Source organism: Bombus vosnesenskii, unplaced genomic scaffold (assembly GCF_011952255.1).
Source record: "Bombus vosnesenskii isolate JDL3184/JDL3185 unplaced genomic scaffold, Bvos_JDL3184-5_v1.1 scf7180000013263, whole genome shotgun sequence".
NCBI lineage: Eukaryota > Metazoa > Arthropoda > Insecta > Hymenoptera > Apidae > Bombus > Bombus vosnesenskii.
This window is the reverse complement of record NW_022882923.1, coordinates 4253499-4271230: the sequence shown is the minus strand read 5'-3', so window position 1 is coordinate 4271230 and position 17732 is coordinate 4253499. Positions and strand designations below refer to the sequence as shown.

General features: G+C 36.7%; 2 protein-coding genes across 3 annotated transcripts in view; one reads left to right on the top strand and one right to left on the bottom strand.

Moving 5' to 3' along the window:
• Window positions 1-17732, bottom strand: part of LOC117230951 (RING finger protein 17) — a 308646-nt gene that overhangs the window by 226052 nt on the left and 64862 nt on the right. The gene's annotated exons all lie outside the window — the stretch shown is intronic.
• The window catches only part of LOC117230962, a 66690-nt gene continuing 61387 nt past the window's right edge, over window positions 12430-17732 (top strand). Inside the window, exon 1 of the mRNA XM_033488954.1 lies at window positions 12430-12682. Within this exon, the coding sequence (XP_033344845.1) occupies window positions 12628-12682 (55 nt within the window). The 5' untranslated portion in view covers window positions 12430-12627. The remainder of the gene's footprint in view (window positions 12683-17732) is intronic.

The following is a 17732-nucleotide window of genomic DNA, read 5'->3' as shown; positions in this document are numbered from 1 at the left end:
GCGAAAACACTCTCCCATGACCGGGTTCAATAGGGATCATAAGTGCAACAATGAAATTGCTTGAAACACACGAAACTCGTTACGTCTTCGGCCACCTATATCGCGAGATCTTATTACATTTGTTACGTAAAACTGGTCATAGGATATGGAAGGAGTTCCGCATTGACGCATAGTGGGTGAAAAAATTATTTCCACGTACTGTTATTTTTTAACCAAGCTTTTTTTAATCAGATTCCGCGTTTCATTTTTATAATAAATATTAAATGTCTGTGTAGTCAGAAAATAATATGAAACTTAATGTATTTCGTATATTTAATTAACTGTTATATAAATGCTGTAGTAAATACAACGGTGTGTATTATGCTTAATGTAGCAACTGTAGATTGGTATCGCAAGGATAATAGGATGAACTATGACTACGTTGATTTCATTGTGTTTCGAATTATGCGACTGCCTAAGTAGCTATCGTGATATTAGCATCGATAATTCGCCAATTACTCGACCCCTCATTTTTCTATTTTGTTCTCTTACGTTGAAAGCCGTGTCACGTTGCACAACAGAAATGATTCCATCAATATTTACATCAATATGCATATTGCATCGAGTTTGCAATTCTCCTGATTCGTTTAAACGTTCAGCCTTTCAAGTTCTTGATTACTACTCTATGAAAGCAAGCACTGTTTATAATTCAGTCGAGTAAATGTAATAATCGCGGAAAATTGCTCGATAAACAATGTCAGTCAACAAGGAATACAGTAATATTTCCGATAACAGCGTATTAATCAGCGAACTTAATGTTAAGAACGACTGTTCGTACGAGGAGAAAGAAATCTAACGGAGAAGTAAATTACGAATTGATTTTCCACGATAAAAATTATCAAACAAAAAAGAATAGAAAAAATTATACATTATAATTATGCAATCATATTTCAATTTCGCTTGATCGACATTATTCTAAATATTGCTCGTTGGAAAGGAATAAACTATAATTATAGTAAAGAATGGTGACAATGTATTTTTAATAAAAACCAAAGTCTCATGACATAAAAATGTCTCACACTAGAAACATTTTTGCAGGCTATTGTTCCTCGAAACTTAAATTTTCCTCGTTATATTTTGTATTTTGCTTTTATATTATAAATCAATATTAAAAAGCAATATAAAGTATTATAAAGCAATTTGAAAATTTCTTGATTAATTATTTATTCGTCAATCAACTATCCTTAATAAGGTGATTGGAAAGCGACTAATTAAAAATACCGCTGTTGAGTTATTTTCTAGGAAATATTACCATCCAAACCAGCTTTTCGTAATATAGAACATTCTATTTCCTACAGTTTATCCTATATTCACCAATAGACATTTCAACGTTATTCGACCTTTAAAAAATCACACAATTTCGTATTTCAATTAAAAAGATCCATTTAAATCATCTTAAACTTCCTACAATAATCGCTAATTAAATTTAGATACAAAATCGAGCACGTAATCTCGTCTTCCAACGTAGAACGATAAAAATACCAAAGAAACTTTTCGCTCATTATATTACGTGTTTTAAAGAGATCAAATTCACCGATCTCAACCTTTAAATTGCACAAAATAAACAGAAGATTTGATACCATTGAGCCCACACCATTCGTCAAAGACGAAATATCGATACTTCAGCAAGATGAAAGGATCCGAAGTATTTCGCGAATTCGAGTCGTTGGTGGAGCAGTAATTTACTTTACACCGATTCTTTTCGGCATGAAAATTCATTATGCTATTAGTCGGTAATCGGCTTTCGGAATGCTCGGTTTTGATCCGATTATGTCGCGATTATACGGTTTTACCATTCTTTTTTTTCCCCCCGCTCTTTATATTTTCCACCCTTTTCTCCTGTCTCTCTTTCTTTTTCAACTCCCACCACGAGGGAAAGATAAAACTTTATTGGAGCGAGAGAAAAACTAGCCGTGAACCGGCCATTTTCTTCGCGTTATCAATATTATAACAGTGTTTTCCAGTGTTACCCCTCGATTGAATGAATATTCCAAGCTTCGCGGCAATATGGTCGTTATAATACTCGTTCTACCGCGCGTTTCATAAAGGTGTGATACTCGGTGGGAAAATAAATGGGAAACCCAGAGTGGACGTCTGGTTTTGCTTCGTTTTCAAGGGAATTTCCGGTATACGCGCGATTGGCGAGCGCGCGCACATACACACACGCACAATTTGGCCACGTATACGATTTCACATAGATAGGACATTAAAAGCATGAACGACGTATTTTATTAAAATTTTGATTTTTTATAACTAATACTTCATCGCGGAATTTCTTTACAATTATATAACTAGTACCGTACGACTATGCAAAACAACCTTATGGAAAAGGACATTCATGATTTCCGGAATAATCTTCCCATCGAAATGATTTCGTTTTAACGATACAAGATTTTTTTTTGCTGTAAATATGTTTTCTATGTTTGGTAACATATTCATACTACTAACGATAACACGGAAACCTACGTAATATATTTTAAAAAGTCATTATATATCATTTATTTGTTAAACATTATGTATCAAACATTATGGGGGTAATACTCACTATTTATTTCTGTAGAATCCACATAATTTAGCTTCACCCTCTCATTCGTAATAGAGAATCATACATTCATTTGAAAAAGCGGTACTGCACACATCATATCACTAGTCACCATCATTTACATCCAGCTGTTACTAATTTTGCGTAATTTGTTCTGACAGCATTTCACTTCTTATTATATACATCTATTGATTTATTAATTTATATTACGAATCTCTTATATCAATTAATCTACATTTTTCAATGCATTTATCCTACCTATTACTAGGCAATATCAGCGCCGATAATTTCCAGAAATATTTATTATAATTTTCCTAATACCAACGAGGCCTATTATAAATACGAAGCTACTTCTACACATTTTATTTTGCAAATTATATCTATCTAACTTTTTCCAAATTTGCGTGTTTCACTATCCGTATTGTTACATCATTATACCATTCTTACATTATTAGTATTATTATTACTATGATTATATTCATCATGGGAAGAAAAATGTTCGTCTCCAAGTTCTACGTATAAACAATTTTCCTTGGACGCAGTGAAATGAATTTATCATTATCATCTTAAATGGGTACAACCATAGATCATTGTAGACAATGGCGAAAGATTCTAGGGAATATTAATCGTTAGACGAAAATGATGGATGATTCAATTAATCTTGGAGTGCAGGATCACGCAATTCGTTCAAACGCAAGCATGTACGTCTTCATGATCTTTCTCTTAATAGAAAAATCCACGGGCTAATGAATGAACAAGTGGTGTTCCACAGCGAGCCTGGCATTCTTCTTTAATCGTTCTAGTTCGTTTCATTAGCGCGTACAACGCAATGCATCATTCTAGGAGAGCACAAAGCCCCGGGGCCAACACGCGCTCGCAATTTCTTACGTCAAGCAGGCTTTGTTAGATCCCAGACTTCTCACGTGTAATCCAGACCTCTGGCTCGAATTGCGTAAAAACGTAATCCCTGGTCGTTGCGCTACATTTCCCTCCCCCGGATTTTCCGCGAAGAGAAATAAAGCAAAACGTCGGAATCGCGAATAAAATATTTGACTTCTTAAAGGACGAATTTATAGATTATAGTTTGGCCTATAAAATCAAATTTCTGTAGTCGTGTAATAAATGTTAGGTAGATAGGTTTCCGCTATTTACGCATTCAACGTTAAATTGACCAATGAACTTTGCGAATTTGTATTAGTTATTATTGATATTGATCGACGTGTAAATTAAAAAAAATTAATTTGCTAGAATGAGATGGACGATAAACAAGCTTCTACTCGTATGTGTAACGAAGTACACGAAGAATTTAGGTTCACGTTAAAGAGTTATATAACGCGTTTTTGTAATAATTGGAAAGACTCGAATAGTTTTGTACAATCTGTCTGGTTGATGCTAGCTTGTCTTATCGGTAATTTCTGTCGCTTAAACATCTTTCAGAAGACTGAAAAGCTACCCCTCTCTACGAAATAAAGAGCAGGATCGATCATTTTTATTCGAAAATTCCTATCTTTTCTGTGTTCTTAGAATTCTACGAACATTCTGTTCCAAGCTGAACACAATTTTTCTCAATTTTTCTTCCTTTCGTCACTGTTATTTTCGTAGATTACAATCAGAGATTCTTCCAACAAACAATCCTATTTTTCCAGTCGAACCCCTTAAAATGGACGCGATAATTTTGCTAAAAGTTTTTAGGTATTTCCGAATGTGCGTATCTGTGTGGAGTGGAAACTAAAAAGGTTGATAATTAACAGTCGTTCAGGAACGCGAAGTATCTGCGAAATTCCGCGACGAAGATTCGTCGTTCCAACGTTGCGATTTGCGCGCGCCAACTTGTTTCATGAGAAAAGTTTGAAATTCTACGTGGCAGCCTTCAGTAATTTGTCTTCACTCGCTGAATACTTAATAATATATCCTCGCGTCTGCAATTCGAGAGACTTTGATTTCGGGGATGTGCAAAGAGCTCCGCGGGCGGAAAGAGTTTTCCAGACAAGAAGCACCCTCGACTTGTTCTCGAGGATGGATTAACGTCTACGTTCGAATAACCTTGCTGGCAGCAACGTCACAGGACAAGAACGTCGTCGCGTGTCTCTTCATAAGCGAATATCTCGCGAAAGGACGCGCGAAATGGAAATTAGGAGTGAAACGTAGTAGAATCTCTATCGCACGAATTGATCATGACACACGCTGTACGGATAATCGAATTGTTCAAATTCATATTTTTATCAAAATGATAAAACAAGTGCAAACTAAACGGAGCCTCGTCTCACCTGCTAGATGCTATGACGCGCTCTTTTCTTCGGATATTCTGCGTATATTTCCTCCTGTCACGCGTATTTATCGCATTTTTCCATCTTGAGATTTTCCAAAAATGCATAAACATCCACAGCCTGCCTATCGTTAAATTAATATCGAGCTGATCCACAAGTTTGTGCGGCTTGTTGAACGCGACAAGTTCTGCCTCTTTTCTCGAATGTTTACTACAAATTCGTCTACACCGTGTATTGTCCATCGTTATTTACAGATTCTTGCCAAAGGTTCGAGTAGTTTTTGGATTCCTCGCTCGAAGAACTCCGCAGTTTTTCAAGCAAACGAATCTGCCAGCCATTTTCGCAATTCCACGTCGTCGTGGAAGAAAACATCATGTTGACCATGTTGGAGGGAACGAAAATCTTGATAATCCGTTGGGACGAGATTCGACGAGCAGGGTGGATGTTAGAGAACTTCTCATCCACAATTTTCAAGCGCGTTTTTATCAAATTTGCGAACGGGTGGGAAATGAAATTTTTGTTAACCTCCATATTTTTCGAACAATTAATCGCTTTGCTATCGACAGAGAACGGAAGAATATACGACCGCATAAAAAAAAGGGAACGAGGAGCTATCGAATAACATAAGTATAAGACATAGATGATAGGCAATTGTTACGAGATAATATTCAATATGAAGTGAAAATCGCGCGAGTTTATGGACCAACCTGTTAAAGAGAAATTCGCAAAATTTGTACACACCTATTCCCAATTCTAACCTAACTGTACGGTATAGCATCGTTATTACAGTCATCGTCTCAATTCCCATAAATCAAATCTGTTGAAAAACCGATCACCAAATAACTTTCCTAAACGAAACCTTAGACGAAGCAAGTCGAACTCCTCAAGGTATCGTCTGACCTACGTTCGTGCCACGTTCCAGCAAGGACGAGGACACACTACGTCGACGATCTCGCATCGACTTGCAACGAAGAACGGAAATTAGTGGGAAAATGGGGGCCGAGCGACCGGGGAAAAAGCTTTTTTCGCTCGGTCGTCGTGCAACAGTTTTTCGCGCGGGACAATTACTGGCCACGGCCGCTGATGTGTTCGTTATCGTCGCTATTTTTTCACCAGGAATATCCCGGATGAAACACGAGCGTGAAAATTTCCATTCGTAATGAAAGCACAAAAAAATACGAGCCGAGGAGCCGGGGAATGGAGCGAGGCTGGTCGACAGCGAATCGTTGCTCCACGACTATTTATGTTTCGTTGTATAGATTATTTATTTGACGTCGATATTGTGAATTATACAAATGCTACGACCAGGCTATTCCCACGGAAATCTACGACACTGTCGAGTTTTCTATGGTTGTGTACACGTGGCCGTATACGCGCCGTATGATGTTCAGCCGATTGACGATTCACCCCTAAAAACTATGTCAAATGAATTATCGAATAATTAACTTTAATCGTTACGCAGCTGCAGGAGATATCGAGATGGTACGCGCGTTATTGCGGCTACTTTTTGTACTTTTATTCGTCCATCGAGCTATGCAGTATGTTTTTGTAGCCTGTTTTGGCCTTAATGAAATAGTACCGCGTGCGATGGTATTTATTTTCCTATGGTCGAGTAAATTAACCTCCTTTTACATTAAAACTACTAGAATGCTCGAAATGATCATCCCGTAAGTTTGTATAGAATTTTTTGTAGCCACACAGTGGTACTGTTTTACGGATTTAAATAACTTTTTGTAAAATGTGCGGTTACAAGTTTGTTCTTTTTTCCTTCATTGCATTCTTTTTCGTGCAAACAAAACAATTTTTGCCTATGTTTGTCTTTTTCCTGAAAAGAATATTTCGATGTTCTTCATTTCTCTCCCACGCACTTCGAATCCTTTCTAACAAAATATCCTTCATATCGCGTAATTGTAATACACGAATATAAATATAAATATAATTTCTATAAATTCCTGTACAATCCTCAAGAAGCTTGAACGATAAACTTTCAAGATCGCGATACTTGGTTCGCGCGTGGTAGCATCACAAAATGAAAAAATCTCAGTAAATCTTTAATTTACTACACGCGTCAGTGAAAAATCCGCCGGTCTACGAATAATTATCGACTCATATAGATAAGTAGAGCGATAATTTATGCATTTTCGTTTGTCATGTTCATCGGACGCGCGTTAAATTCGAACGTTGAATTAATTGGAGCAAGGGCGAAATAAAATTTGCAGCAAAACGCGATCGGGCGAATTCGAGCAGCAGGAAAGCTGTATGCAAAATGCAAATAGACTCGCAGTGGTTAATCTGCTTAAAACAAGATCCGGCAAGCGGTTCGTCTCGCGCGAAAGTACATGGAAACGCGTACGCCAAAGAAAACGCAACGTTTTCATATATCACGTAACACCTAATTACACGCGATACTTTACGATGTTAATCGCTATTGATTGCGAACATGTATAATGTTCGCTTCGTAATTCCCATCGGCTGCATTACGAATTTCCTGATTGAACATTGTGAAATTATTTATCAGAAATTATTTTCTATAAGAAAATATTGATTGCAAGTGTAACAATGATTAATATTTTACATCTGTTCGAATCTTCGTGCACCCAGATTCATCGATATCAGGCATTTAGGAATTATTTATAGAAATGTATAAAACTCATTAATGCTAGAAATGTTTTGTTTGACTTTATTAAGTTTAGACTCGTTGTACCCAGTAAACAGTCATCAAGCAATTTTCTACATAGAGAATAGTTTGCTATTATTTCAAATACAAAGAGACATTTATATTCCACTGAAGTAAAATTGTATTTTGTTTATTGTATTTAATTCATTGAAAGAGTTAAATTTGCCACATTGATAACAGTGTATTTTGTGCTGATTGGCCTCGTAGTGTTGAAACAACAAAGTGACGATTAAACCGCGTAAGTATTAAAGTTTTTAGAAACGAATTTCCATAAGAATGCATAGAAAGTGCGTATGTAACGTTTTACGGTAGCGAAGTCAGCTCTACATGAAAATTATTCGTCGGCATATAGCGCTGTACGTACACCTGATATTATTCTGAATAAAACGAATGATAAAATAAAAGTGCACATCATTTTGAGGAAAATAAACCAGGTCCTAATGGCTAAGTGAAAAAGCAACAAAAAGAGAGAAAAAAAAGAACTTAATTAAAAAAGATACAAAACAATAATCCCGTCGCCGCGGCGAATTATACGAATAGTATTTTCTTCCGCGGTTGGATTCGTTAATTTAACACGTAATATGATATTGAGGTAACGCACGATGTTAACAAACGAACGGGCCACTCGAGTGTCTTGCACGCTTTTTTTTCCATTTTGCCATCTTTATATCTTGTCGGCGTTGATTCGCTCGCTTTTTGAACTGCGTTTCGCTAGAAACGTCACGCTTTTCGAAAGCAGAACTACTGGCATAATTACGACTAATTACACCCTTTTAATTAGACCGGTTATACCCTTTTCTTTGCCGTGTCTTCTGTCTTTATTCTTAGGCACCCGCTTCTGTTTCCTCGCTTATTTATTTATCTGTACACTAGCGCGGTTCAAAGAGCAACGAAACTTCCCTAAAGGTCTATGGCTTAATATTTTATTTCTTAATACTACTTTTACCTTTTATTTCTTTCTGGGCGTCTTTTTTTTTCTTTTCTTTTTGTCGGTAACTTCGTTTAACTTTTTGAGAAGAGACTGAATTCCAGTGATTTGATAGTTGGTTATTTTTACTTTGTGCCAGAGATCAAGTTATGTTACAAATACTATAAATGATTTATAGATTCATCTTTCTAAACTTTCGTTGTCTTTTCGGTGATTTTTCAATGTTTTTTATCGTTAGGTTATTGTCTGTTCTGAAACTAAATTTAATTAGATCGTTGATCGATGAGTTTCGTTCTGATGGAAAAAAAGGTTTAAAGATTCTGAATATGTAGCTTTCGTCTTCTTTTCTAAAATGTATTTCTTTCAATTATTTTCCATTTTTTCTTCAAATTAGTTTTATCGCTCTGAAAATAAAAAGCTACTCTTGCATATCACTCCAAGATTTCATTTGTTTCCTAAAAAATCAACGTATTTGTATAATGAACATTTTGATATTGTAAGAAGAATATTTGTATTGGAGATTATTAGAAATGCGACTGTTATTATTTTAATATCTACTTCAATATCTCTACTGTATCGTAGTCTTTTAGTAATATCATATTTCAATATATGACATACGGTTATTTTTATACGTGAAATTCAGCTACATATATAGATACGAAAATTTATTAACTCTCGGCCTGGGAATTTGTGTTTTTCGTATACTATCTTTCAAATACACGTTCGATAAATTAACAGTGAATTTTTCTTCTAGATAACATTAATAACCATTGCGCTAGATAAATTTAAAATATTCGTTTCCGCTAATTTGGAAAAAGCAAATAAATCTTCCGCGTCCAAAAGGCAGACAATTAAATTTCTCTAAAAAAAAAAGAAAAACATCGCGTATCTCGCGTGAAGATTGAAATGCTATAGCGAATCGATTATGCGATGTAACGTTAGAAAGCTAATCAGACATTATGTTTTTCTTTTTTCTGATAACGTTATCACGTTCCAGTGCGATTTACATTGTCCAAATTGTACAATTTCGTAGTTTAAACGACAAAGTATACCAATTGTCTATCTAATTTTTGACCAGAATCTAATTTTCTGCCTTCTCTAGTCGAACCGATGATTATGAAAGTGGCTTGAGTCATGTGTTTTTCGTTTCACTATATTTAATGTTTTGCGTTTGACGCGTGAACTGAATTCTGTTTAACAACGCAACGATCAACTCGATCGAAACGATTCAATTTCTACTGCTTTGCATAGATGGTTTCACGTTATTATAAAGTAAATGGATATCACGGAAAGCAAATTAAGTGATAAGTATGAAAATAAATACGATATGTCTAAGATAAGTATGAAAATAAATACGATATTTCTAAGTATGAAAATAAGATATCTTATAGATTCTTGAATTTGATAATCATCAACATTTCAGTCCAACTTCTATGCAATTCTTTATACGCATTTATTTTCTTGAATTAAGTTTAACGCGAAAACACGAAAGAAGATGCACGATTCTACGCAATATAATTCTACGCAGCGACAGGATAGTTGCTATGTCAATCTTTTTGCCTAATTTTGTCACCTGATTATTTCTTTTTTTCTCTTTTTTTTTTTTTTTTTGCTTCGCTGTTTTCCTTTAGGGCGGAATATCACGGATTAGTTTTAACGCGAAAAACTTGGATGGAAAGTGGTCGAGTCACTTTCGAATCAAGCAAGTACCGAAAAAAAGAAAAAGCAGGGCGCGTAAGTCGCGGCTCGCTTTTAATCGTTTACCGGTCGCTCTTATGGGAAGTTGATCCTGTTTAAGCAAAAGATAATGTGGGAATAGGTAATTGATATTCTGGGGAATTTTACGTAAAATGCATGTGACGTAAAGTATATACGATGCAGTTTGTAATTATTGGAAAGTTACTGTTGCTAATGAATGGTAATATGATTTTAAATTACTCACAATTGATGATTTAGCACACTCTGATATTTCGTACGTACCTGAAACATAAATATACAGACCGTGAATATACATATTAATATTCATATCGATAATTTATTAATACTGTGTTTATATATTATTTAAAAATATGCGTATTCGATAAAAGATGGAAAGTACCGAGATACAAGAAAATTCCAGTCTTTAAAAATAATAAGAATAGACACTAGAATAATAGAAACTAGAAGAAACAGTTATAGTGAAAAATCTGATTTTTCAAGCGCGATGGAGTATTAAATGATTATGATTAAAATCACAGAAGAATGAGAGCTTTACACTTTAAACTTTAAAAAGTGTGGAAACAACGTGAAAATGTGAGATGGTAAAATCGACTGTACGATGTGGAATTTTGAACGATTATCACGAAATTGAACTTGAACAATAAGAGAAAGTCTTATACAGTGATCAATCATATACACGCGTTACATTACATTGAGCGCAATTCCAATGAATATTTTTAATATTCCATCGGACAGAATTTTTCTACTTGATCAGTATGTGAATGGAAATTCGAACCACCTATACTTATGCAACGTTCGAAAGTTATTACTAGCAGAAAAATTACGTCACGAAAAAGAAGCAACAAAGGAACTGCATCGGCAGGGTTTCAACGAAGGAACGCTATGCCAACACCAGTATGAATATACAATTTTCACACTTGTAAGATATCCTGCGAATTCTCCCGGTGAGTTGTGGACATCTTACGATATCCGAGTGCTTCAACAAGTGCTTTTAACGAACTTTTCGTCATTGCCATTTTCAATGAATAAAGCGTTAGGTTAAGAAAATTGGAAACTTTCAAGTTTACCATAGAGAACGTTTGCACAACGTTTAAAATTTTTCCATAAAAATCGAAGTGTTTCCTATTTAAAACGTAGAATTTATGCGATCCTTTCAATAACTGTTTCATCAAGTTTGCATACCCTTTGTGATACGCAATTCAACGATGAAGTAAATATTTTGTACTATTTTTAAAGTACGATTAATTTATCAGCTTTGTATGGTATTTCAATTTGGAATAACGTTTAAGGGACTCTAAACTATCTCACGGTAATTAGAAACGGTAAAAAGAAAAATCTCTATCTGAATATCCAATATCTTATCCTGTCAGCAACTTTCATACTTTCTTATCTGCTATTAAGATAACATTCTGTTACTATTACTTCATACATGTATTTTGTATACATTTTAATCCTATCACTATTAAAACACAAAGAAAGAACAATGTTTCTTTCGTTTTTTAATTATATCCTTGAATTCACGAAGAGGACTGAGATTTTCTCCAGGAACAGTACTTTGTTTCTAAACGTGTTCATTAAACTTTAATAATTATGCTCTCTGCCAATTACTATAAACATACTAGATAAGGATTAAAACTATAATGTTAATAAACACAGCCTTGTTTACTATATTTCTCCGTTCTATACAAAGAAGGGCCTGAAAAGACAACACTTAAAATTAATATTACTAATTAAGTGATTACGTTTATTACAGCAACAAAACAACGAAAAGATACCATATATTTAAACATTACATATACTTTCATAAAAAGCAACTTTATGATACGTTCGAAATATTTTCTTCCAACTAATTCTCTGACACCGAGAATCTTAAAAAGTACCTCATTTTCAGATACCTCGTCAAACATTAACAAACCCGTTTTCCATAGCATTCGACGGATAACAATCCACGAAATCTCACAATTTTCAAACACGTGCAACAAGAACAAAATCTGACAATCCCATCATCCCATGCATTCTGTCCAAACATCTCGATCATCGTTCACACATTCTCCCAGTCCATGCAACTTTCGATCCGACCAAGTAGCCAAAAAGGCAGCAGAGAACCGGCCGTCCCGAAGGCGTTCGCGATTCTGCGAGAGGATGTAAGTGCGCCTCCGCCTGCCGCTTTCTTTCCTTCTTTCCCACCACTGGGTCTGAGATTCTGGGCGGCAGAGAGGCCAGCCTGCACACCGTTGGCAAAGGCAAAAGTCGGCGAACGTTCCGTTCTGGTCGAAGCGAGCCGGCAATACTAGGCGGCCGTGTGTCACCGAGAACCGCCAGTTTCCGCGTGGACTTCGCCGCAACGGGTAGGCCTCGATCCGCGCGCGTCCTCTTTGCACGCGTGGCCTGATACACACACGATCGCGTCGTGTCGCGTCGCCTCGCTTTGTGCACAAGTGCGTCTGGCGGAAAAATGCGGTCTCCCAGTGTCCCCGTGTGCTTCGTTCACGTTCTACTGTGCGCCCTGGGTGAGTAAGAATCTTCGTCTTTCGCGCGTGTATCACGGGACACATCGTACGCTTGCGATACGACAGTGTGGATACAAAGGATTTACAGTCGGCGATAAAAATAAGTGCGAGTAACAGTGCAATGGAAATGGTATCAATGAAGCTTCGTTAAACACGGCTGGTTTACACGAAGATGTGAATATCGATTTCGATTATTTACTAGCTTAACTTTGTGCTTCCAGGCTTTGTAATAAATAAAACTTGAGTATACGACGCTAATCGTAGAGTTGGATTATGTTTCGTTGATATCTACTTTCGGTATTTGTCTCTTTATTTTTGTCGCCTACTGTATATTTAAAGGAAATACGAAGAAGCAAAGTTCTCGAGATAGAAAAGTATCGGTGGATGTTGATTGTCCGTTAAACGAGGTGTACGTCGTTCAGCGAGCGATGAGGTGGTTCTTGAGATAGCAGTCTTCAAGGAGGAATTATGGTTTGATAGATGCAAGATTTTGGAGTTAGATAGGAATGGTACCGATGAAGAAGCTGTGAATGTTTAGGTGTTTATAGGATACGGAATGCAAAAAGTAGAGTAGTCCTCGTAATATAAGATTGTAACGTGGATTTGTCCTGTTTTTGTGTTTATTACATAAATGGATAAAACGGGACTAATTATTATTGTAATTACTTGTAGTTAATTTTACTTACTCCGTTACTTAATCGTATTTTATTTAGATTAATGTAATTTTTCTACTCTAAACCGTATACTATTGTAAAATTAGATTTTTCTATTCTGTTTATTTCCATACGAGTGAATACATTTTTTACAAAGTTCATCCACAAGATACGCAGTCATCGTTACCAAGAAAACTGTTTTGTTCGTTAGTTAAAGCGAATATCACGGTCTGTAGAAACAGCTAATCTGTCGTTGTTCGTCTCTTGAAATCACAGCATTAACTATGAGTCTTATTTTTTATGTCTAACATTCGAATCCTTTGACGAAGCTCGCACTTGTCTTGGATATGAAAATAATTAAAGCAAATGATGGGTAGCGTTAACAAAGGGCTGAACGATCGTTACAATTTCGTGGATAATCAGTCACCGCCCATCGTCTACAGGGAACAATGTCGGTTACGGAAAGACTCGCAGGGGAACAGACCCCAGGTGTTCAGCCAGGCTAGCGGGTCTGTTAATTGCTGCGACACATCTTCAGGTTTATGATACGTCAATCGCTATGGGAACCAGCATGTTCCAGGCTTGCGTTTTCACTAAATGTTCAGTAATAACGGACTTCCAGTTTAATAACGGAGATTAGGGCTTTCGTGGTATAGCATCGTGCAATTATCAAAATCGTTGCTTTCAGCAGCAACCATATTTTTCAAATTGTATTTATTTCGATAGGAGTTGATTTTGGAACTTTCCCTTTTCGTTTTCCTCTTCCTCAATTTCGTTAAAAGTTTCAATAACAGAAAGATATTGCAATAATTCCCGAATAATAATAATAATAATAAATATATATAATAATAATAATAATAATAATAAATAATAAATAATTTCCAATAATAATCGTTCCGAACATGACTTCATTTTATCATATTTGTTATATCGCGAAGTGGGCAATGACAATAAAGTATGAAAGCAAACTTCGAGAATTTATCCTCGACTGAAAATATCGATTAGAAAATAGCAATTAGAAATGCGTTAGCGTGGCAGTTAAACTGCGAACTTTTATGCAAGTTCACATTTTTGAGGATATACTTAGCGGAATGAGAAAATTCGGTAGAAAATTGTTTGACGTATCAAGTATTATACGAAGCCACTGCACCTTCAATATTTCATGTACTTTTTTATGTTGTGTGCATTTCGCGCAGCTATCCATTTTCAAATTTCCTATAAATACATAAAAATCCGCGGGAAACGCAATAAATATAAAAAAAAACCACTGTAACGAGTGTATCGTTCGGTGTTTCGCAACCTGGTCTAGAAATCCAATTCTTCGTTTACTTTTTTATTAAACGACACGCAAGAATTGGCACTGTTCCGCGTAACTCGATGAAAAAAAAAAAAAAAAGAGAGAGAACGCACCAGCTGTAACGTTCAAACGGTATCGAACGAAAACAGGAAGTCGAAGGAAAAAGCAAATTGCCGCGCAGGTGTAAACTGATCGAGGCTGTGCGTTTCGAATGCAGAACGCGCGGGTGAAGTCGGCGTTAAGCGAGTCCCAGGACGGTGTAAACATGTATTCCGTGACACGTACGCCACCGCTCCCACGGGAATCGATGCGAGTACCGTTTCCGCGTGAAGAGACCATCACGATGCCACAAGGCGAATCCCCGTAAAAATGTGGGTGTGAAAATAAAGCAGAGATATCGTTCGTGTAAAGTATCGTTTTTAGAGGAACATTAGTATCTTTGATGTGGAAGATTACATACGATACAACGTATCAATTTTTTATTCAAATACTCGTCCATCGTACGAAAAATTTGAAACTAAATCGTAATTGGAATAAAATTGCGCCTTTCTTTAAAAAAAATTTCGATTTCTATATGATTTTGTACAATCGAAGGCTCTAGATTAATTTACAATAAATCCATAAATACGATCCATAAAATACCATAAATCGCTCTGTAAATTACGTCTAAACAATTTCCCTCTCGTAAGCTACAAACCTCTCACATATTTCGAATTTCGTTTTCCTCTCAACACGCTCAAGCTGCAAAAAAGGGAGAAAAAGAAATATACTCGCTTGATTATCGTCAATGAAACTCCCAAATTTCTATAATTTCTGCTCTTAACTGCGGATACTGTAAACAAGTAAATCATCACTTCCTAAATCGTATCAACAAGCACGCACATTTCTATCTAACCTACCCCTTGTTCTTACGTATAATATTTCCAACGTTGCAACACCTTCAAAGACAAAAAGAAACGCATAATTTCCACTTGTCCCTGCCAGTGTATCTCTTCATCGAGAACGGATAATTTAAAAAAAAAAAAAAAGGAAGAAACTTAAAAAAAAAAGAGAGGTGAGAGCGGGATACGGTTTGTGTTTCCGGTCAGCGTCTGGCACGCTTGAACGACGTCGAGGACGTCGTCGTCGTCGGCGAACACCAAGGGAAATCAAGCGTTCTCCAGTTTTATTTGCATAAAATGATGGGGCTGAGCATGTCACGTTCGAAACGTCGCGTCGGCCTCCCGGTTCGTGGCTCGCAGCTCGCGCTGATTTTCCTCTCGAATTTCATTACGCCGCGGCCCCATGGCGCCTACGACTCCGCGGGAACAACTCGCGTCTCCGATCATTAAGTCACCAAGTAGATGCAAATTAAAGAACAGGAGAATTTTCCCGCGGAATTTCCCAGCCGCGAGCAGATTTTCGAACCAACGCGGCCTGATCCGATTTTCCATTCATTTCCAACATCCGTGTGTGACCGACGTTTGTTTTCCGCGTAAGGGTGGCGTACCGTTGTTCTTCTACGTTCGATTCTTCTTGGCCGCACGAGACTGATTTCGAGAGGTTGATTGCACAGCTATTTGTTTTCCTGCTTGTTATTCTGATTTTGTATAGAATGTTTGGGATGTGTGTGGAGGTACCGACATGGAAATTTTTAAGGTAATAGGAAATAGAATGAAAAGTAAAGTTAATGAAGACCAATAATATATAATCGAGGAGTCGATGTCTCTTATCGAAGTTTCAGAGGCTTTTGAGAATTTAAAGTACCTTTTCCATCGTCGGCTGTCTTCTGTGACATCGTAGAGGAAAGAAATAAGCTGCCTTCCGTAACGTAAGTGTGACAAAGAACGGTAGAAGATAGGTTCAAAGTGTCGGAATAATTTTCTTTCGTTTCGAAGATACCGCGAGACAAAAATCTATCAATTAAATTACAGTCAAAATGGATAAGAGTTTAGTGTAGAAATACGTAGGTTCGACTAATTCTTTAGAGTGTTTAATATTCGGATTTTGCCTGGGTTTAAAAGTATTTGACAATTGATCGCATCGCGGATGTATTTTCGAAACTTTCCTAAATTTCTCAAGTTCTATCCAACGTTCTAATCTAAATGGTAGAAGAAAATCTTACAACTCGCTGTATCTTGTAGGATCTATTTATATCGATAACTCCCTGGACCGAGAACGATTAAGTAGATTCATTAGAAACTTTCTAAAACGATCTTTAGCACTGATAAAGATCGCTTCGCGTTCGCTCGATCTTTACATTACAGTTAAATGATCCATGTGGGTTACGCATAAAATTTCTTGGGTCAATAACCCCGGACATCCAAATACGGAGGAACGAAAGCATAAATGTGGAAGATAAAACCAGCTAAAACGAAAAATTATTATAAATCGACCGCTCTATACCAACGAAAAATTCGATCACGAAAGCGTTTGTATTCGTTCAAAAGATACAAGAATATTGGTAACGAATCAACCTTGATGGTCGATCGATCGAATGGAAAATTTACGAGGGCAAACGTCAAAAACAGAGAAAAATAGAGCTAGTGGAAGCAGGAACACGTGCACGGCCATTAAACGACACGGTGCATCGCGACGCTGCGCTGGCGCGAAATTCTTACGATCGTCCCCGGTACTAAACGCTGACAGAGGTCCTCGAAAAGCTCTATTTGCCTCTTCCACTCCTGTCCATCCTCCCTGTTTCCTGTTCGAACGATCCCCTCCCACGTTGGCAATCGTGATACGGTGTTTCGTCGCGTTACGTGCTGTCTTCTCTCGTTTTTCTCCTTACAACGAATCAGTTTCTGCCGACGAGGCGGCAATAAAACGTAACGACGTTAATTCCGTGTCTCGCCACCGACCCAGCTTCTATGTACGATATTTCGAACTGCAAGAAGGTTTCGTACGAGAGGTTTGCAAAGAAATAGGTAACATTGCTGGGAGAGTATTGGTTTGCAATTTAGAATCGGTTTGTTTGGTTTGTTTCGATAATACGAGACAAGAGGTTTGGAAAATTTTACGCCGTACACTTGTTGGCGCTTGGTCAAAATATTGGTCGAAATATTTTTCTCTTTATACGTGCGAAATATCTTTTATAGAGTTAGATGTTCCTTAAAATATT